The following is a 21,456-nucleotide window of genomic DNA, read 5'->3' on the forward strand; positions in this document are numbered from 1 at the left end:
CTTGGGTGGTATACTGTACACTGGGGTATTTGGAAAAAGCCACAGGATGTTTTTTTCCCCAATACATTTGAATACTTGTAGCTAGTTTTTAAGTAAATACCTGCAGTCAACTTGTGCAATATGTTAAGAGATAAAGCAGATCACGTTTGTTCATTTTACCCCTATCACATTATTTTACATTATGACGCTTACCTTAGTTCCTCAGAACAGTTGACCCAGTCACGGGTTTGTTTGTAAATAGCACAATGGGAGAAAGTGGAAGCAGGTGAATCCAGGTGAGTATTGACAGGGGTCGCATTTTATATTAAACGTTTGCATCAATAGAGTGATCAGGGATGTGCAACTACAGTTTTTCTTCAAAGAAAATACATTAGTGCAACACATTCACCAGAAAATAGCTTCATTTTCATCAGATGACAACAGAAGTGAGATGTTATTTGGCTGGCAGAAAATGAAATTACATTGAAATAGCAAATTCTTTTATGCAAAAACAATGCCCGGCCATTTAATGTTTATCATAGGAAGAACGTAGCCTGCTACATTTTCTAATGTTTTGCTTAAAGTTAATCGTACTAGAGTAAAGTAGGCTGGCTACACCGAGAAAAGCACTGGAGAAATGTATACTGAACAAATACCTAAACGCAACCAGTAAAGTGTTGGTCCCGTGTTTCATGAGCTGAAATAAAAGATCCCAGAAATGTTCCATGCGCACACAAAGCTTTTTTTAAATGTAATTTATTTTGGTCCAACAGACATATACAACAAAATGCACAATGTGGACCCAGAGGATATTACTGGAAAGTATTAATTAAAACGCTTGTTTCCAAAGTGGTCCTCTATGGTAAAAACAATAACATGTAATGATTAAAAGACAAGTCAAAATTACAACCAACCATAAAAACATTCATTTATATTGACATCCTAAAAAGTGTCACCATTCACTGCACTTCTCCCTAACCTTAAAAATCAATAATATTAATTTCACATTAAAACAATCTATTCATTTCACATCATACCGATCCTTCAAATAATACATCTGACCAGCAGTAGGGGGGGTACAAGTGACAGTTTAGTGGTTTCCCTTACTTAGACAACCAAATGAAAACCTTTGCCTGCTTTTTAAAGCTATTTTAACTTTTTATTTGCTTGATTTCTAAGGGCAGGCTATTCCATAGACAAATGCATGTTTGGAAAAATGTGCTCCTTGCAGTACTGTTTACTCTTGGGATTTTACATGACATAACACTATCTCTGGTATTGTGACTGTGTTGGTTATAGACCATATCAATGTGTTTTTTCGTGTAACATGGGGCACGATCATTTAAGATGTCAAACATATGATTAAGTTCAAGTTGGTCCACTCTGGACTCCAAAGGCAACAAGCCCACCTTCCAGTACCCCTATGTGGGTCCTATGTGGGTCCTAGGGGGGACATTCAGCATATACCTGATAACGTTATTTTGCTTGACCTGCATTCTCTTTTTCAGCTTTTTTGAGAACCCTCTATACCAAGCAGAGCAGGCATAATCAAAATTACACTGAATCAAGGTTGAGACAAGCAGTTTCTTAACTTTAATTTTTAAAATATCTAGTGTTATGATGTAAAAATGTCAATTTGTTTGCCATTTTAGAAATAATTTTAGCAGCAATCAGGTCTCGGGAAAGATCTAGGAACACACCAAGATAAGATACATTTGTTTTAGATTCAATCTCCTTGCCTGTGCAGTATACTTGTCAGCCTTAATAAGCAATCTACATTTTGTTCCAAACAAAATCGATTAAGTTTTTCCCAAATGTAGTGACACTGTTGTCAGACAACCAATCTCTAACAAAATGCAATTCCTTACTCAGGGTCTCCTCTATGTAAACTGCATCCTTCCCTGATACCAGTATGGATGAATCATCAGCATAAAGCAGGAGTTTGCCCTTTACTGTATCTGGAATATCATTAACGTATATAAGAAATAAGAGAGGCCCTAAAATAGATCCCTGCGGTACTCCACGGGATATTTCTTTGGCCTCTGACAGAACAGCACCAACATTATATACTTGTGTTCTGTTGGTCAGATAAGACCTAAACCAATTCACTGCTACATACTGTAATTTAGACCCATGTATTTCAGTTTCATCGGGATCATGGTCCACCCACTCCCCAGTGCGTGGGCCTATGCCCTCTCAGGCCCACCCATGGCTGCGTCCCTGCCCAATGATATTAAATCCATATATTAGGGCCTCATTTATTTATTTAAATTGACTGATTTCCTTATATGAACTGTAACTCAGTAAACTCGTTTACATTTTTTGCATGTTGGGTTTATATTTTTGTTCAGTATAGCTACAAATCAGTCAGAGCGCTGTCTGCTCATAGAATGCCTGTTTGTGAATTCTCATCTGAGTGGAGAAGTGCAATTGAACCACGAAATTTGTCTGATGCCGAGCATAAATTACAATAAGAAGCGTTTTCATTTCTGCATTTAGCAAGATAATTCTTATGTGTTTTATATTTTTTTCCTGCTTGAAAAACACAGAATTATGTATTAATTTAATGTAACTCTTAAATGTAACTTGCTCTTTAATCTAAGTAAGTGGCTGAATTAATAAGGTGATGGGGCATCATATTGTGTTAGCTAATTGCCATGTTTGAGAAGTCAAATCCCTTTGGATGAGTTATATGTATTGCTGCTACTATCTTGAAATCCTTGGGGTTTTTCTCTCTGTTCTTGGCCCTTTTTCCTTCTCCAGTCTTATATTCTCTTCTCCCCTAATTCTCCTATCTTCTTTCCCCTATTCTCAGAGCAGGCAGGCCCATTGCCCTAGCAACTCCAGACTCCACACAGACTCAGCATAGCCTATATATACACAGAGCAACGAGGCAGATATTTCACCATATGTATAAATGTGAAGCATGCGCTTGGCTTTTCCACTCACTACCAACTATGGTTATTAATCTCGTCCAATTTGAGGTCAGTAATTACTGTTCTTGTCACGCCCTGGCCTTAGTATTCTGTGTTTTCGTTATTATTTTGGTTAGGCCAGGGTGTGACATGGGGATTTATGTGGTTTGTTTTGTCTGGGGTTGTTTGTAGTTATGGGATTGTGGTTAGAGTAGTACTCTAGGTAAGTCTATGGTTGCCTAGAGTGGTTCTCAATCAGAGGCAGGTGTTTATCGTTGTCTTTGATTGGGAACCATATTTAGGCAGCCATATTCTTTAGGTCTCTTGTGGGTGATTGTTCCTGTCTTTGTGTTTGGGGCACCAGATAGGACTGTTTTGGTTTTTCACGGTTCTTGTTTTGTAGATTGTTGTATTTTCATCTTTATTAAAGATGTACAAAACTAACCACGCTGCATTTTGGTCCGCCTCTCTTTCACCAGAAGAAAACCGTTACAGAATCACCCACCAAAACCCAACACAAAACAGGCTACCTAAATATGGTTCCCAATCAGAGACAATGACTAACACCTGCCTCTGATTGAGAACCATATCAGGCCAAACATAGAAATAGACAAACCAGACACACAACATAGAATGCCCACCCAGCTCACGTCCTGACCAACACTAAAACAAGGAAAACACACAAGAACGATGGTCAGAACGTGACAGTTCTGATGTCCAGAAGCTCTTTTCAGTCATAAGAGACGGCAGCAGCAACATTAAGTGCAAAATAAGTTACAAACAATGCAAAAAAATAAAGTCATTTGCACAATGTCTCTGGTTCACATTTGCTTGTAAATGTCCAAACTCACAAAAAAGGACATTCAGTAGGTCCTACCTTTATACAGTACCAGTCAAATGTTTTTATTTTTATTTACTATTTTCCACATTGTTTAATAATAGTAAGACATCAAAACAATAAAATAACACATATGGAATCATGTAGTAACAAGTGTTGAACAAACAAGTGTTAAACAAAATCAAAATATATTTTATATGTGAGATTCTTCAAATAACCACCCTTTGCCTTGATGACAGCTTTGCACACTCTTGACATTCTCGAAACCAGCTTCATGAGGTAGTCACCTGGAATGCATTTCAATTAACAGGTGTGACTTGTTAAAAGTTCATTTGTGGAATTTCTTTCTTTCTTAAAGCGTTTGAGACAAAGATAGCCCTATTTGGTAAAAGACCAAGTCCATATTATGTCAAGAGAACAGCTCAAATAAGCAAAGGGAAACGCCAGTCAAGAACCCTAAAAGTTTCTTCAAGAGCAGTCACAAAAACCATCCAGCGCTATGATGAAACTGGTTCTCATGAGAACCGCCACAAGAAAGGAAGACACTGAGTTACGTCTGCTGCAGAGTACAAGTTCATTAGAGTTGCCAGCCTCAGAACTTGCAGCCCAAATAAATGTTTCACAGAGTTCAAGTAACAGACACATCTCAACATCAACTGTTTAGAGGAAACTTCACGAATCCGGCCTTCATGGTCAAATTGCTGCATAGGAACCACTATCAAAGGACACCAATAAGACAAAGAGACTTGCTTGGGTCAAGAAACACGAGCAATGGACATTAGACTGGTGGAAATCTGTCCTCTGGTCTGATAAGTCCAAAAGTGAGATTTTTGGTTCCAACCTCCGTGTCTTTGTGAGACGCAGAGTAGGTGAACGGATGATCTCTGCATGTGTGGTTCCCACCATGAAGTGTGGAGGAGGAGGTGTAATGGTGCTTTACTGGTGACACTGTCTGATTTATTTAGAATTCAAGGCACACTTAACCAGCATGGCTACCACAGCATTCTGCAGTGATACGCAATCTCATCTGGTTTGGGCTTAGTGGGACTATCATTTGTTTTCCAACAGGACAATGACCCAACCCATCTCCAGGCTGTGAAAGGGCTATTTCACCAAGAAGGAGAGTGATGAAGTGCTGCATCAGATGACCTGGCCTCCACAATCACCGACCTCAACCCAATTGAGATGGTTTGGGATGAGTTGGACTGCAGAGTGAAGGAAAAGCAGCCAACAAGTGCTCAGCATATGTGGGAACTCCTTCAAGATGGGTTTAAAATCATTCCAGGTGAAGCTGGTTGAGAGAATGCCAAGAGTGTAAAAAGCTGTCATCAAGGCAAAGGGTGGCTACTTTGAAGAATCAAAAATATGAAATATATATTGATTTGTTTAATACCTTTTTGGTTACTACATGATTCCATATGTGTTATTTCATAGTTTTGCTGTCTTCACTATTATTCTACAATGTAGAAAATAGTAAAAATAAATAAAAACCTTTGAATGAGTAGGTGTCTCCAAACATTTGACTGGTACTGTATTTTTTATGTCTTTTCAATTGGTTTATTTTTGTGTGCATATTCAGCGAGCAGCCTCCATTAAAAATTCGCTATTACTTGTGCAAATGTTGTTAGCATTCTGGTATAGACGCCGAATGGGGCTTTTTGTGTTTGTTTTGGCGCAATCTTGTGTACCAAGCCGGTAATACTATTTATAAATTGGTTGGTTCGAGCCCTGAATGCTGATTGGCTGACAACTGTGGTATATCAGACCGCATACCATGAGTATGACAAAACATTTATTTGTACTGTTCTAATTACGTTGATAACCAGATTATAATGAAGAACAGCCCTTAGCCGTGGAATATTGGCCATATACCACACCCCCTCGTGCCTTATTGCTTAAATATATCAGTATGAAAGAAGGAGGGTATGACGATATGAAAATCTGGATACCGTCCAACCCTTCCAACAATAGATAAGGGAATCTCATCTTCACACATTGAGCTACAGTATTACATTGTGTGTTACAACTAAGTAGTCCTCCAGAGCTCTACATCTTCACAGATGTTGGCGTCAATTTGGAATGGGCACTTGACACAGAGAAGAAGTGTTTTATGTAATGTCACAGCCAATAAAGTATAACATAGTGCCCCACGATGATACGCCTCAACTGCAGTCATACTGTAGCTTCAAGTTTTTCAATGCATCTTATTGTTCTGATAACCTTGCATTGATATAAATACTATATAGGATACAGTTACAGACTGTTTAATGTCAACCCAATAATAAACTAGTACTATGTCAAAATACACAGTTACAAACATGTGTTACCATCTCTTTGGGTTACTGTCATGAATGTCATAACTTTGTTAAAATATGACAAGATTGTGTTATTCTTGTCTCATTGTTTAGCCAGCAAATCATTTTCATGAACGTGTTATACAGTGTGATATTCGTATTTCATTCCCAGAACATTGTTACACTGCCTGTGTATGACATAACATCCTCATGACAAATCAGCTTGTGTCTTATCTATTATTCTCTGATCCACCTTTCTTACCACTACATCCCCACCTACAATCAAACACAGGAATGAAGAGAGAGATGGTCCTGCAATAGTGTACTTTATTGAACTGTGGAACTGTGGTGGGGGAGAAAGTGAAAGAGAAGGAGAGGGAGGGAAGGATAGAGAGAAAGAAGGATAGGGAAGAGGATTCTCAAATTGGGAAAAAGTCCATCCTCGCCCTGTCCTCCTCTCCACCGGGACCCGGAAACCAAAAAGTGGTCCTCCTCTCCTCGATAGCCTGAGCACAAATGTATCCTCCCAGCGTGAAACGTGAAAGTGTTTCAAAATCTGCCACACCCCCTTTGAATCAGCTATTGTTTCTCTAAGAAAAGCATGCCCACATTTAAAAAAACGATACAATACTTATCTCTCTATAAAATGTCAAGTGCAACCAGCTACATTTATTTTTACCACTTAACACATGCATTTGGGGATTACTCCTTTGTAAATGTCATTTGCCTGATTACATGTTGATGAAGGAGAGTCATTTCATACAAGCACATTTGTTTGCATGTTTCCTTTCCTCCTCTATTTGATTACCTTTGACCTTTTTCAAAAGGAGGTGAGGAGAGGATGGAGGAGAGGACGCGAGGAGTCGAGCAAAACCAATTGAGATTCTCCCAAGGAGGGACAGAGATACTGAGGAAAGGGCAAAAAGGGACAGTGAGAGACAGAGAGAGGGATGAAGGGAGAGAGAGGTTGACAGTCCTCTACAGATACAGGAGGCTTCTTTGGCTCAGCTGGACTTGAAGGAGTGCACTCAGCCACTGTAGCCCTCCAAACAGTGACCTGTGTTTATCTCATTGCAAGAATAACACTTGCTGTGTGTACAGCGATATAGGGGGATTTTCTTATGTATGGTATTGAAGGAGTTTAATACATTTTGCCTTGGGGGATTGGTTTTTGCCCCACCCCACTTAGGTTGCCAGACTTTCTCGAACACAAAGGCCTTAGAGTTTAGGTCTCTAGTAGAAAAGGCCCTATCAAGGTCATTGATAATGCTGTGGCCTCCTCTTTCCTTCATACAGGACTCCAGGCAGGGAGAGAATGTGGTAAAGAAGATTATACAGTCCTTGTTGTTATTGGTCAGGTGTAATATGGGGTAGCCCATATCCTGGGTAGTAATACTCAGGAGACGATACTCTGCGTGGTAGCCATTATACGGTATGGCTGCGATGATCTTGTCTCCTTTGTAGATTTGTCCGGCGGTAAGTGCCGCCTTGACCACCTCTGGTTTAACGTTGACATCAAACTCTCCTTTCTTGCACTCATCTTTGGTGAGCCTGACAGCCATGGCATACTCACGATTTTGCAGTCCGAACCTGAACAACAGCAGAAAAATCGAGAGACAGAGGTGGTGACAGAACACAGAGCACGTACTTTGGTTGACCTTAATTGTAGAGTTTGGGGACAATTCCCTATAGTATATTAATACAAGGTTTCTTTAGTTAATAAGGCGTGTGGTAATAAAACGGAGACTATATGATTACAATGAAACAGAGAAGTACTCACTTTTTCATCTCTGTAATCAGTTTAGATAAATTTGCTTCACTAATCTGAGCATCCACCTTGTCTCCAGCCCAGAGAGAAAGCAGAAAGAGAAGGACAATCCCCCGCATAGCTGCACACATCTGAAACACACCAGAGTATCAACACACACACACACACACACACACACACACACACACACACACACACACACACACACACACACACACACACACACACACACACACACACACACACACACACACACACACACACACACACACACACACACACACAAAGAAACACTATGTCAATACATACACTGCAAACTATTTAAATGGTAAAACCATTACTGCAAACAGATATAAAAGGTATGGAGTATACATATTTAAACTAATAAGGAATCAATCATAACACATGTATAGACTCTTAAAATGCTCTTAAAACAGGCTAAACATTTTGTTTGGTGAGAAATGAATAACTCCCAGGTACCTGATGATCCATTGCTGCTGTCCGTGTCTGAATCCTCTATCTGTGTGAGCAATACTTCAATGTTTTTATGTATCAATTCAGCTCACCCAGCATGCCATGTAGGGGGTTTCCATTGGTCAGAAAGTGCCAGCACGATAAGCAAGTTCATTCCAGATAAACCAAGGTCATTGTGATGTAATATCATTACGGGAAACCAAATTTCACTAGTTTGACTTGGTTTGTGCTGAGTGGGACTGGTTGAGAAAATGCCAAGAGTGTGAAAAGCTGTCATCAAGGCAAAGAGTGGCTACTTTGAAGAATCAAAAATATTAAATATATATTGATTTGTTTAATACTCTTATGGTTACTACATGATTCCAAATGTGTTATTTCATACTTTTGATGTCTTCACTATTATTCTACAGTGTAGAAAATAGTAAAAATAAATAAAAACCCTTGAATGAGTAGGTGTGTCCAAACATTTGACTGGTAGTGTATTTTTTACTTTATGAGCTGGATTGCCTGTCTTTGCAATTTGTTTATTTTCGTTAGAATATTCAGCGAGCAGCCTCCATTGAAATTCACTATTACTTGTGCAAATGTTGTTAGCATTCTGGTATAGATGCCCAATGGTGCTTTTTTGCTGTGGTATATCAAACCGTATACCATGGGTATGACAAAACATGTATTTGTACTGTTCTAATTACATTGGTAACCAGTTTATAATAGCAATAAGGCTCCTTGGGGGTTTGTGATATATGGCTAAGTGTTGTGTCCATGCACTCTGCAATGCGTTGAGTTTAAGAACAGCCCTTAGCCGTGGTATATTCTCCAAATATCACCCCCCCCCCGTGCCTTATTGCTTAAATATACCAGTATGAGAGAAGGACGGTATGCCGATATGAAAATCTGGATACCGTCCAACCCTTCCAACAATACATAAGGGAATCTCATCCTCACACATTGAGCTACAGTATTACATTGTGTGTTACAACTAAGTAGTCCTCCAGAGCTCTACAACTTCACAGATGTTGGGGTCGATTTGGAATCGGCACTTGACACAGAGAAGTGTTTTATGTAATGTCACAGCCAATAAAGTATAACACAGTCCCCAACGATGATACGCCTCAACTGTAGCTTATTGTTCTGAGTATATTCATGTATAGTATATTAATGCAAGCGTTTCTTTGGGAAATAAGAAGTGCGGTTTTAAAACAGAGACTATATAATTACAACGAAACAAAGAAGCACTCACTTTTTCATCTCTGTAATCAGTTTAGATAAATTTGCTTCACTAATCTGATCATCCATCTCGTCTCCAGCCCAGAGAGAAAGCAGAAATAGAAGGACAATCCCCCACATAGCTGCACACATCTGAAACACACTGGAGTATCACTCACACACACGCACGCACGCACGCACGCACACACACACACACACACACACACACACACACACACACACACACACACACACACACACACACACACACACACACACACACACACACACACACACACACACACACACACGAGTAACACTGTGTCAGTACACACACTGCACACCATTTAACAGATGGTAAAACCATTAGAGTAAACAGATATAAACATGTAAACTCAGCAAAAAAAGAAACGTCCCATTTTCAGGACCCTGTCTTTCAAAGATAATTCGTAAAAATCCAAATAACCTCACAGATCTTCATTGTAAAGGCTTTGAACACGGTTTCCCGTGCTTTTCAATGAACCATAAACAATTAATTAACATGCACCTGTGGAATGATCGTTAAGACACTAACAGCTTACAGATGGTAGGCAATTAACGGCACAGCTATGAAAACTTAGGACACTAAAGAGGCCTTTCTACTGACTCTGAAAAACACCAAAAGAAAAATGCCCAGGGTCCCTGCTCATCCTCTTGAACGTGCCTTAGGCATGCTGCAAGGAGGCATGAGGACTGCAGATGTGGCCAGGGCAATAAATTGCAATGTCCGTACTGTGAGATGCCTGCACAGGATCAGTACATCCGAACATCACACCTGCGGGACAGGTACAGAATGGCAACAACAACTGCCCAAGTTACACCAGGAATGCACAATCCTTCCATCAGTGCTCAGACTGTTCGCAATAGGCTGAGAGGCTGGACAGGGCTTGTAGGCAGGTCCTCACCAGACATCACCGGCAACAACGTCGCCTATGGGCACAAACCTACCGTCGCTGGACCAAACAGGACTGGCAAAAAGTGCTCTTCACTGACGAGTCGCGGTTTTGTCTCACCAGGCGGGATGGTCGGATTTGTGTTTATCGTCGAAGGAATGAGCATTACACCGAGGCCTGTACTCTGGAGCGGGATCAATTTGGAGGTGGACAGTCCGTCATGGTCTGGGGCGGTGTGTCACAGCATCATTGGACTGAGCTTGTTGTCATTGCAGGCAATCTCAAAGCTGTGCGTTACAAGGAAGACATCCTCCTCCGTCGTGTGGTACCCTTCCTGCAGGCTCATCCTGACATGACCCTCCAGCATGACAATGCCACCAGCCATACTGCTCGTTCTGTGCGTGATTTCCTGCAAGAAAGGAATGTCAGTGTTCTGCCAGCGAAGAGCCCGGATCTCATTGCCATTGAGCACGTCTGGGACCTGTTGGATTGGAGGGTGAGGGCTAGGGCCATTCCCCCCAGAAATGTCTGGGAACTTGCAGGTGTCTTGGTGGAAGAGTGGGGTAACATTTCACAGCAAGAAATAGCAAATCTGGTGCAGTCCATGATGCACTGCAGTACTTAATGCAGCTGGTGGCCACACCAGATACTGACTGTTACTTTTGATTTTGACCCCCCCTTTGTTCAGGGACACACTATTCCATTTCTGTTAGTCATGTCTGTGGAACTTGTTCAGTTTGTCTCAGTTGTTGAATCTTGTTATGTTCATACAAATATTTACACATGTTAAGTTTGCTGAAAATAAACACAGGTGACAGTGAGAGGATGTTTCTTTTTTTTGCTGAGTTTATAAACTTCAATAAGGAATCAATCATAACACATGTTTAGACACTTAAAATGCTCTTAAAACAGGCAAAACATTTTGTTTGGTGAGAAATACAGAACTCCCATGTACCTGATTATGACTTAGTGCTGTCTGTGTCAGAATCATCTATCTGTGTTAGCAATACTTTTTGTGTGTCAATTCAGCTCACCCAGCATGCCATGTTGGGAGTTTTCCCTTTATAAAGCATTCCATTGGTCAGAAAGTTATATTTCTGCCAACCGAGCACAACGAGCAAGCTCGGTTAAGGGAACCTATTATTTATATTTTCAGGATTGAGGTATGGGTGGGGGTTGGCAAGAGGGACAGACAGACTAGTGGCGTCATTCCAGATAAACCAATGTCATTGTGATGTAATATCATTACGGGAAACCAAATTTCACTAGTTTGGCTTCTCGCCATCTGATAAACATGTTGGAAGGGGTGGTAGCAGATGGAGTATGGTATGAGTGGCCAGCCCCCGGCCGTGGACTGAGGTTGGTAGCTGGTCTCCCGGCTGGATCAGCCCCCAGTTTCAGACTGTGTTGAACCTGCTGGCAGTGCCGATCCCCGGCCATAGTTGTTGTCGTGACTTTACTTTCATTAATCTGATGATTGTTATTTATCTAATCAACTATGTTTAATTGTTACCCAATTAAATGAATCATCTAACAATTAACTCAATTAGGATTTGGGGCACCATAAGAGTGGTTGTTTAGAGTTACCATCTCCCGAATTAAACTCCAAAGGTCTTTACCCGTCACATCCATAAAACAGTTGACGTATTAATCATAACTTCGCATCATATCATTATTCTGAACAGTCGTAACCTTACTTATGATTCAGTACTACACAAATTGGTTTAATTGTTTATTTACTAGATAACTAAATGATAACAGAGGATAAACATACAAACTTAATTCATTAGGAAAAGGTCCCTAGTGGACTGACACAATATGGTTGCTTTTTACAAAAGGAGATGGAGGGTTAAGAGAGAAAAAGAGACATTTAATCATGATACATTTTAGAAACTAATCTCACAGTAATCATATACTTTGAACACAAACTGCCACCTGTTTGGAGTAAGAAATAATGAATGTACGTGTCCATGTCTTGGTTCACTGTTGGGCCTTTTCGCGGCACGCTTGTAAGGCTCCGATTGTCCAAAAGAGGTCGTTCATCCGTCTCTTCTACTGTTATGCTCCTCTGCCCGTTAAACTTGTTGTGTAGTCCTGAACAGACCAACAGAGTTCATTCTACTTTCCATTTGCTCCTGAAGCTTACTTGAAGATAGGCTAGCCATCTGTGTAGATGGTTCTGTGGTGATGAGTAGTAGAATATGTTGGTTTGAATAGTAGAATGGTCCCACTTAAATTCACTTTTCTAGATACTTTTCTTAGGACAGCTAATCAGCCGTACCAGTGATTGTCCGAGAGTTGAGTTGTCTTCTCCCCTTGTGTTGGTATTCAGGGTTCAAACCACTTTACACATGCAGCTGCAGCCTGGCGATGTTCTGGCCTCGGAGGTGAGTTTACTTTCTTCACCTCGTGTTGAGGTTCAAAGTTCCAACCATTTTAAACGTGTAAGCTCCCGCTTCATGCTTTTCTGATCTCGCTGTTGTTTCTTTACCAATCCTTTTATGCACTCTGATCGAAAGGGACGGTTCCGTCAGGCTGACACGCTCTCTGACCTCACGAGGGGCGTGGCTACTTAATATGCAAAGTTTATAGGACACAAATGATCTGATCTCATGGCTCCTAAAATCACATTCATATCTTAAAAAAACGTATTCCCGTATTCACTTGAGAACATGTTAAGAGATCAGGCGGGAAACCTCTGTGTAGACAAAGCACATTTCTCAGTGAAATTTGGAGAGGGATGTTCTCTCTCCTCTCCTTTAATTTACGACAAGGTGTGAGCCGTCACCCCCATTGTGCAGGAAGCCTGATTGGGCAAGACGATGGAAGGTTGAGCCCGGAAGTTACTGCTTAGAAAGACTCCAGTTGTGTATGGGATGTGTCGTATGATTAAAGGTTCCTCCTGAAACTTCGTAATCAATACTATCAGAAACACTCAAATCACACATATTAGCCACAGTCTCTAGGTGACCAGCTGCACAGAGTCAGGATCTTCACTACAACTCTAACATTAATCAGTCAACCAATTATCCCCTAAGCTCCCCATTTGACCAATGGCTAAATGGGTATTCCTAACCTTAGTGTATATGTAGTTTAACATGACAGTAAAATATGAGTATCTATTGACAATCTAACTCAACATAGCAGTGAAACAAATTCCTTTACTCATCTAATTTTACCTGACTGCATATCTCACTGCTGCAGTCTCGACTTAAACGCTTGGAAGTCATGGTCAGTAGTATAAGTTTATTACCGATGTGGCACAATTATTGTTTCTGACACTGCATCAACGTGTTGTGGATTAAAGAGGTCTCTATTGCCGAGGCTTTTTCACAGTATTGCTGGTAAACACCAGAGTCACTGTCAATGAGATGATCACATACATGCAGTACACACATACAACCTGGTCGCTAAATTCAAGTAACTTAAAAGGTCATTATTACTTTCCTAGATATTGGTACACTGATGTTGCCGTCAGTTGACCCATCGCGGGACGGGACTTGAATGTGAATGCACGTTCTAGTCATTCGATTTCTATGATTCTCAAACTCCAGCCATTACATAGTGTATGGGCCAGACAAATAACATGTTTTTGGAAGCAACTGACAGGATGACCCTATGGCACTTTGTCCATTGGGAAGAAACCTGGGAGAATAGCCAAGAATGATTACAATGAAGACGACAATCCCAGGTTAATTACTTTAGGCTATTGGGTGTGTCCCAAACGGAATCTATATAGTACACTACTTTTGACCAGGGTACTTCGGGCTCATCAAAAGCAGTGCGCTGTGTCTGGAATGGGGTGCCATTTGGGTGACTCACAGCCCACATTTTGACCCTAGGGAACAAACCATAGTATAACCTGAAGGTGGAACACTTGCACTTCTTCAAATAAACCAAATAGTTAGATTTTACATACATAAACTATTGCCAACAGTCACAGGATATTGTTCTCTTAATTAAAATGTGGTGTACTCAAGATGTACTGTTAATATATGACCATTCCATAGTGAGTTGGTAACATTTGACTGGAGTGTGGTCTACCTGTGATTAAATGTATTGTATTCATGATCAAGCAAAAATAAGGACAAAGACAATTCGCTGTGGCTAGTCATTCATATTTAGCCATCTAGGTAGCGCCAGCAATTCAACTGCATTTTGCTATGGCCCTTTTTGGATGCTTTAAAAAGGCATCCTTCCTTTTAAAATGGGGTTATACGGAACGTTTGCCTCTGTGGTGCACTTGAGTCAAAAGGGGTCCCCTGAATTGACAGAAATATTGCCTGTGTAAATCGAACCGTGCCCAGAAATGACCTCATTGGACAGAAAGGGGCGTATCTCCTGACACCCATGAGCAAAATCATATTGTAGTCTAAAACTAAGGATTGTGTGGTTTCATGAGTTAAGAAATTGTAACGTGGCTCATTTGGTAGAGCACGGCGCTTGTAATGCCAAGGTTGTGAGTTCGAGTCCCACGGGGGACCAGTACGAAAAACACTCACTACTGTAAGTTGCTCTGGATAAGAGCGTCTGCTAAATGACAAATGTAAACCTTAAAATGAGTCTTGCATATACACAAGCTGAAGTTTGAGGTAAACAATTAGCAAATACATTTCCATACAGACTCTTTATGTCACTGATAGAGCAAGGTCTCCAGTACATAACTCGATTAGCTTCAGTCAGATCAGTGACCATTTTGAAGGAAGGGAATCATTAAACAAATATATTCTAACTGGGCATTCAGGACCGTAGCCAGCTCTTCACTAGTTTCATAGCGGACCTACTGCATAGAGTGGTAGAAACACTTTTATTCCCTTGTTTAAAGAAGTCAAATCGTAATCATCTTTACATACTCATTGGCAGAAATGAATCAGAACATAAAAGTACTAACACAAACTTAAGAACAATCACTTCTTGTGTTTCTTGAAAAGTACCTCTTTGGTGTGGATGGGTACCTTAAATCAGGGTTTTCCAAACTCAGTCCTGGACCCCCCACATTTAGTTTTTTTGCCCTGGCACTACACATCTGATTCAATTAACAAACTCATCATCAAGCTTTGATGATTTGAATCAACTGTGTAGTGCTGGGGCAAAAACAACTAAACACGCACCCAGGACCGAGGTTGGGAAACCCTGCCTTAAATCATGGTACTCTGGTCGATCTACTGGCACAAAAAAAAAAATAAAAGCTCGCTCCGGACTGAGTCTCTACACAAAGTCTTAAAAACTATCTAACATGATTTCCCATGTCCCTTTTTCCATCTGAGTGAGGTGGATTGAACGACAGACATTTGTTATGGGCGAGTTGAATGGGTTTGCAACACCGTGATAGCTAGAGTCCTCTCTGGTCCGTCTCTGGTCAATATGGGCCACTTTAGTAGATCGTTTAGCCCATACACAGGGAGTTAAAACACTATTAAGTTTGTGGATTTCTCCTGGAGTCTGATCAAACTGGGCAGCAGTCTATCTTTACGTCCTCCTGCGTGCGGTGGACTTGTGTGGTCCTGGTTCATGGATTACTACGGTTCAAGCTGTATGTGCATGGGTAGGCCACTGAGCTCATAGACAAGTAATGCTGCAATCAGTTCACTTAAAAAATAAAAATGAAAAACATTGGACGATGACAAACGACATACTGTACATACAAAACAAAACAGTAAGATCCCCCCCCCCCACGAAATGATTTTTATAGAGAATCTCCAAATGGTCTGCACGAATGAAAAAGGACAATCATCTTTCGTTTAAGTATTTTTTTTTATAAGGGCACATTATTATTTTTCCAGGTAGCTAAGAATCTACACTGGTATTGTCTTTTTTTTCTTCTCAAAGTCAACATCACAATTAATGTTGTTTTTTGTCCAAGTCTTTAGTGTTCAATAATTTCCCCCAGATCACATACACAAGTCTTTTTAAAAGGGGTTGGCATTCTCCAGCAGGGGCGGGCCGTCTCGATGCGCAAGGGACGGGTATGACACCGACTCCCTTTTGTACGTTTTGGGGGGAAGCTTGGGGATGGCTTGGGCAGCAGCGCTGCTGGTGCTCTGGCGGGGGGGCACAGGGGGGCCAGCTGCACCCCCCGGAGGGAGGAGGGCTGAGTCGCCGCAGCAGTCTGGGCCGCCGGGCCCCAGCAGTGGTAAGGGCGGGGAGGGCAGGTGCTTGCGCGGCCCCAGCGAGGGCGAGGGAGTCGGGGGTGGTGGCGGGGTGAGCGGGCCGAACGGCGAGGGAGGGAAGAAGGTCTGGCTCAGCGTGGGTTCGCTGCTGCGGATGCGGCCTTGCGGGGGTGGCTGCAGGTGCAGGGGGCTGTTGGAGCTGGAGAAGACGTCCGGCGTTCTCACGGGCTCCCGCGGTGGCAGTGTGGGTGGGCTGTCAGGCGGCTCCGACAAGGAGGTGCGCTCGGTCGAGAGCGAGTAGCGCGGCGAGTAGACCTTGGTGGTGGTGGGCTGCCGCGGAGGGATGGCGGGGGGGCTGTCCAAGTGCTTGGACATCATCTGGAATGTGAGAGGTGGAAAAGGAGAAAGAAGGAGAAGCACAAATGTTATGAAGAGTGTGGGAGAACAACTCGACAAACTCAAAATTGTCATCTAAATCTCTAGCAAATAACTGACAGCGCAACTTAGTTGTGTTTCATTGGATATTTAGCATTCCACATCTACACTCTTGAATAAATCAATCGAGAATCCTCCTAATGGTACAGTCTCAGAACAACTTTAGGTAGCAAACATGTCAAAAGAGAGTCACCTTCGAAGGGGAAGATTCAGCGGGGGCGGATTCGGGGCGTCTGCGAGGGGGCACAGGCGGGGGGACGGTGGCGTCTTCAGTGCTCCTGTGGAGACTCACCATGGAGGAAACTGAAGAGGACCCTGGAATAGAAGGAAATCAGGAACTCAAATGAGGTCTTACAGGAAGAGAGTAATTACACATATTTAACCCCAATTCCCCAAATTCATCCCATACAGGGCTCTACAACTCAGGGATGGGCAACTGAGTGTCTGGGGGGGTTCTCTCTTTTGCTTGGCACTTAACTGTTTCCTAGGTCTTAAATCAGACAATATCTCCAGACATTCAGGCCCACGAAGAATGGAGTAAAAACAAGCATTGAAAACATTTAGAATAGAGGATGAGGAATGGATGGGTAATAGACACTCTCCTTTCGGGAAGGGTATGCAAACAACACCCCTAAAGTATTATGTTCGAGGCAATCACGTTGACCAACTTCAATAACTAACTACACACACCACAGAGTGATATTGTACACGGATGCTTAGAGCAAAACCCCACAGTGACAATGAATTCAGGACAAGAGAACAGAAGGGGGTGACACTGATCTAGGGTCAGTTTAACTGGTTAGTAGCCTGGTTAGGGTCGGTATTCAGAGAGAGGTAAACTGATCCTAGAGCTGTACCCATGGGCAACGTCTACTTGGAGCTACGAAACGCACACACAGACTAGCGTTCGTTGCCATGGAGACAGACAGGCGCAACAGTGGGCGGAGATGGGAGCAATGAGGTGGATGTCAGTTGCATGCAGGTAGGGAGAGGCAAGTTGGGCTTGAGAGGCTCAGAATGAGTGAGAGACGGGGGCGAGTTGATGTAGTTGCTTGGATGGGGTGTGGGGGGGGATTCACTGACAACAGGTAGGCTGGCTTTGAGAGGGTCATACTAACGTGGGCCGTGTGGTAAAGAGACCGGGGCAAAGATGCTGTCGCAGTCTGGACGGAGGGAGAGGCAGGAGGAGAGAAAAGAGAGAAAAGGCCCTGAGAGGAGGAGAGACTGATGCGGATGGACCAGTTTAATTTCGGACCACTGGACCTATCACCCATTAACCCATTAATGTATTCACTGTTCACAATTCTGAAAGGACTGCGGGTGTCATCACCCCCCCCACACACACGCCTTGTTAAAACGGAGTTCTGAAAATGGGAAAGTTACTGGTATAATGTGAGTTACAGGGTAATGTAAAATGGGTTAGTATCTTTAGGACAAGAGGTTGTGTTCCTTTGGCTGTGCTCAGAACAATATACTGTAAATCAATTGGAATACTGGCATTATCCATGTCGGCACCAAACATTTCACAGTGATAACACTCAATTGCACTCTGACTGGTCTTGCATGCATTCTTCCTTCCTTCCTTGGAGTAATCACTGATCTGACATGACTGGATTGGTGAAAGCTAAGAAGTGGAACACTTTGCATTCACCTAGCTAATCACTTACCTTAGCTTAGTGATTTCTCCAAGAAGGGGAGGAAGGAAGCATTAAATTCAAACTCTCAAACTGTGTTTAACTCTCAAACACTTTCTCTATAAGCTCTAGCTGTGCTCCCACCCACCCAACCTCCCCTCCCTTCCGCCGTGATCCCCACCCAAGCTGCTTCCCCGTCCGGCTCGAAGGACCACCTACTGGAGTGGAAGGGGCTGGAGGGGCCCTGGGGCGAGTCGAACACGCTGCCGATGTCCGTGGAGCTGGAGGCGGCCGAGGCCGGCGGCGGCGTGAGGGGCGTGCGCGGCGAGTTGGGCGCAGAGGCGGCGCTCTCCATCTCGCTGTCAGGGATGCGGCTGTAGCTGATCTTGCGTGGCTCGTTCTGCAGTGGCGTCGGGTGGCGCATGGTGCCCGGGCGCACCGAGGAGGGGCGCACGCCGGGCGACTTGAGCGGGCAGTTGTACTTCTTGGGCTGAAAGGAGAAAGGGAGAGAGAGGGGGAGAAGAGAGGTGAAGGAGGGGTCAGGGCAACACTATAATGTCAAGGCTTCTCAACTGTAGACCTTCAGCCCTCAAGTGCTGCTTGTTCTTTTCTATCTGGTAGTTAATTGATAAATTAATTTTGGAAGATTGGGGAACTATCTGGTTAGTGTGTTACCTATAGGTCACTGCCAAAATATACACCAACATACATAAACCAACATAAAGTGTCTTAATAGGGCGTTGGGCCACCACAAGCCTTCAGAACAGCTTCAATACGCCTTAGCATAGATTCTACAAGTGTTTAGAACTTTATTGGAGGGATGTGACACCATTCTTCCACAGGAAATTCCATAATTTGCTGTTTTGTTGACGGTGATTCAGGTGACACTACAGAATCTACCACAAGTGTTCAATTGGGTGAGATCTGGTGGCTGACACACACTTTAAACCCTCTATGCACCTTTGAGACACCTCTTTCAAAGTCACCAATCTCTTCTTCTAGCCATGGTAGCCAAAATGGGCAAATGGGATTTTTTATACATGACCCTAAGCATGATGGGATGTTAATTGCTTAATTAGCTCAGGAATACCTGTGCGGAAGAAACTGTTGTCAATATACTTTATATCCTTCATTTCCTCAAGTGTTTCCTTTATTTTGGCAGTTACCTGTAAATGTTCTAGGTATCAATTCTGCTGACAAATTGTCAGTCTTTTTTCTACCTTAATAGCAGGGGCGTTGCGTCCATAGAGGGCGCTCGGACGCCGCCCCACCTGGCAGCAATGAGATAAAAATGGATTTACAAAAATGTATATAATGATAGAATATTGTAATAATATCAAGTTTGGGGATATAAATAGCTGCATTTAGATTACAAATCGAGTTTTCAAAAAGAAAATGTGCTGCTGTAATCGGCAGCGTAGTTCCAGCGTTCCAGAGAGCTTCTCAAGCCACCTCATTCAATGCAATTCAAAGCGATCCCTATACCCCTTGCGGAACCTAAAAAAACAGAGCCAGAGGGCTGCCTCGCTTCTAGTCCTTAGAACATTTTACAAGCATTTCACGACACCCGCAATAACATCTGCTAAACATGTGTATGTGACCAATACAATTTGATTATCATAGGATTTTAGCCGCTCTTACTGAACCTATCCAAAGAGCTCCTGGTTTTCAGTTATAACTCTGAACACCAGATGGCGACGATCTACAAAAACACTGGACTGTTGTCAGGTATGAAGTGAGCTCAGACACAGAAGATGACACTGTCAAACGAGCCATGACGTTAGCTAAAACTAAACGACAAGTTTTTGTCTGTTACTGTATTCCCATATGCTTGCGAGTCTAGAAAATAAGTTGAAGTTGAACATTTACAGTAGCCAACTCATTTCGTTTGGAAATGTGGACTTACGTAAGCGTTATTTGTCAGCTACTTACTGTCAGTTGGCAACGTATTGACAACAACCCCATTTGTTGGACATTTCACGAGACGCCACTGCTTAAGAGTATACATGGAGTATACATGCTTAAGTGTGGCCTAGTCTGGTCCCAGTTGGTAGAGCATGGCAATTGCAATGTCAGGGTTGTAGGTTCGATTCCCACGGCGGGCCACTACTAAAAAGTATGCATTCACTACTGTAAGTCGCTCGGGGCAAGAGAGTCTGCTAAATGACTCAAATGTAAAAAATAAATAATAATAATAGTGGACGAAAAGTATTTTTCATCTGAACTCATGAAGATCCAATGTCATTCTAACAAATTTTTGAAATTCAACAACTGATCAAACTGCATAGGGAGTCCGAGAGAGGATAATCATGTGAACCGTAAGATCAGAGAGGAACAAGACACTTACAAATCGAGGCAACGACCGGGCATTCCGAGGCTCGATCTCCAGCGACTTGTTGAACAGATAGTCAGCAAACTCCTTCTCTGCCTTGTCCTCCATTGGATTGAGGTTTTCAAAGAACTTCTGTGATACACAAAGGAAGAGGGGAGTCGTCAGAAAGATGGAAAGAAAGGATCCATCGTGAAATATACATTGCTGTCCCAATGACGATAGACAAGGGTGTGGGTGATTGGGGACAATTGGATGAATAACCAAATAGTACATGTCAGGAGCTGAGTGGCAGTAACTCTCTACTAAGTGGTGAATCCTACCTTCCACTTATGTCGAATTATCACTTAGTCATGCACTGATGTCAATGAGACTAAAGTTGACGCCAGGGATCACCACTAAATGTATATCTAATCAAAAACGAATAGGTTGCTATGACTTGGCAAACTCAACTGTAGAGCTGAAATTGTGAAAAGGAAACAGTCCAATAATGTTTTATATTACTGCCATGTGTTACTCATATTTACACCCATTCATATTCC

General features: G+C 42.4%; 2 protein-coding genes across 6 annotated transcripts in view; both read right to left on the reverse strand.

The window, feature by feature from the left end:
• Positions 1–6,333: 6,333 nt before the first annotated feature.
• Positions 6,334–8,405, reverse strand: LOC109890332 (uncharacterized). Its single transcript, XM_020482310.2, has 3 exons — positions 8,275–8,405; positions 7,807–7,925; positions 6,334–7,616 (listed from the first exon to the last, which is right to left on the reverse strand). The coding sequence occupies exons 1-3, from the start codon at positions 8,284–8,286 to the stop codon at positions 7,055–7,057; spliced, it is 693 nt and encodes a 230-aa protein (XP_020337899.1). The 5' UTR covers positions 8,287–8,405; the 3' UTR covers positions 6,334–7,054.
• A 5,233-nt stretch (positions 8,406–13,638) lies between these two features.
• Positions 13,639–21,456, reverse strand: part of LOC109890321 (son of sevenless homolog 1) — a 71,824-nt gene continuing 64,006 nt past the window's right edge. For 2 of the 5 annotated variants that reach the window (XM_031828260.1, XM_031828243.1), the window contains 4 exons: positions 20,933–21,049; positions 18,805–19,075; positions 17,145–17,266; positions 13,639–16,894 (listed from right to left, as the gene is read on the reverse strand). In XM_031828260.1, the coding sequence (XP_031684120.1) occupies positions 16,316–16,894; positions 17,145–17,266; positions 18,805–19,075; positions 20,933–21,049 (1,089 nt within the window). In that variant the 3' untranslated portion in view covers positions 13,639–16,315. Of the gene's footprint in view, positions 16,895–17,144; positions 17,267–18,069; positions 18,115–18,804; positions 19,076–19,805; positions 19,857–20,932; positions 21,050–21,456 lie in introns of all 5 variants that reach the window. The other 3 variants (XM_031828239.1, XM_031828252.1, XM_031828234.1) reach the window with 3 other exon arrangements.

This window comes from Oncorhynchus kisutch, linkage group LG1 (genome assembly GCF_002021735.2).
Source record: "Oncorhynchus kisutch isolate 150728-3 linkage group LG1, Okis_V2, whole genome shotgun sequence".
Taxonomy (NCBI): Eukaryota; Metazoa; Chordata; class Actinopteri; order Salmoniformes; family Salmonidae; genus Oncorhynchus; species Oncorhynchus kisutch.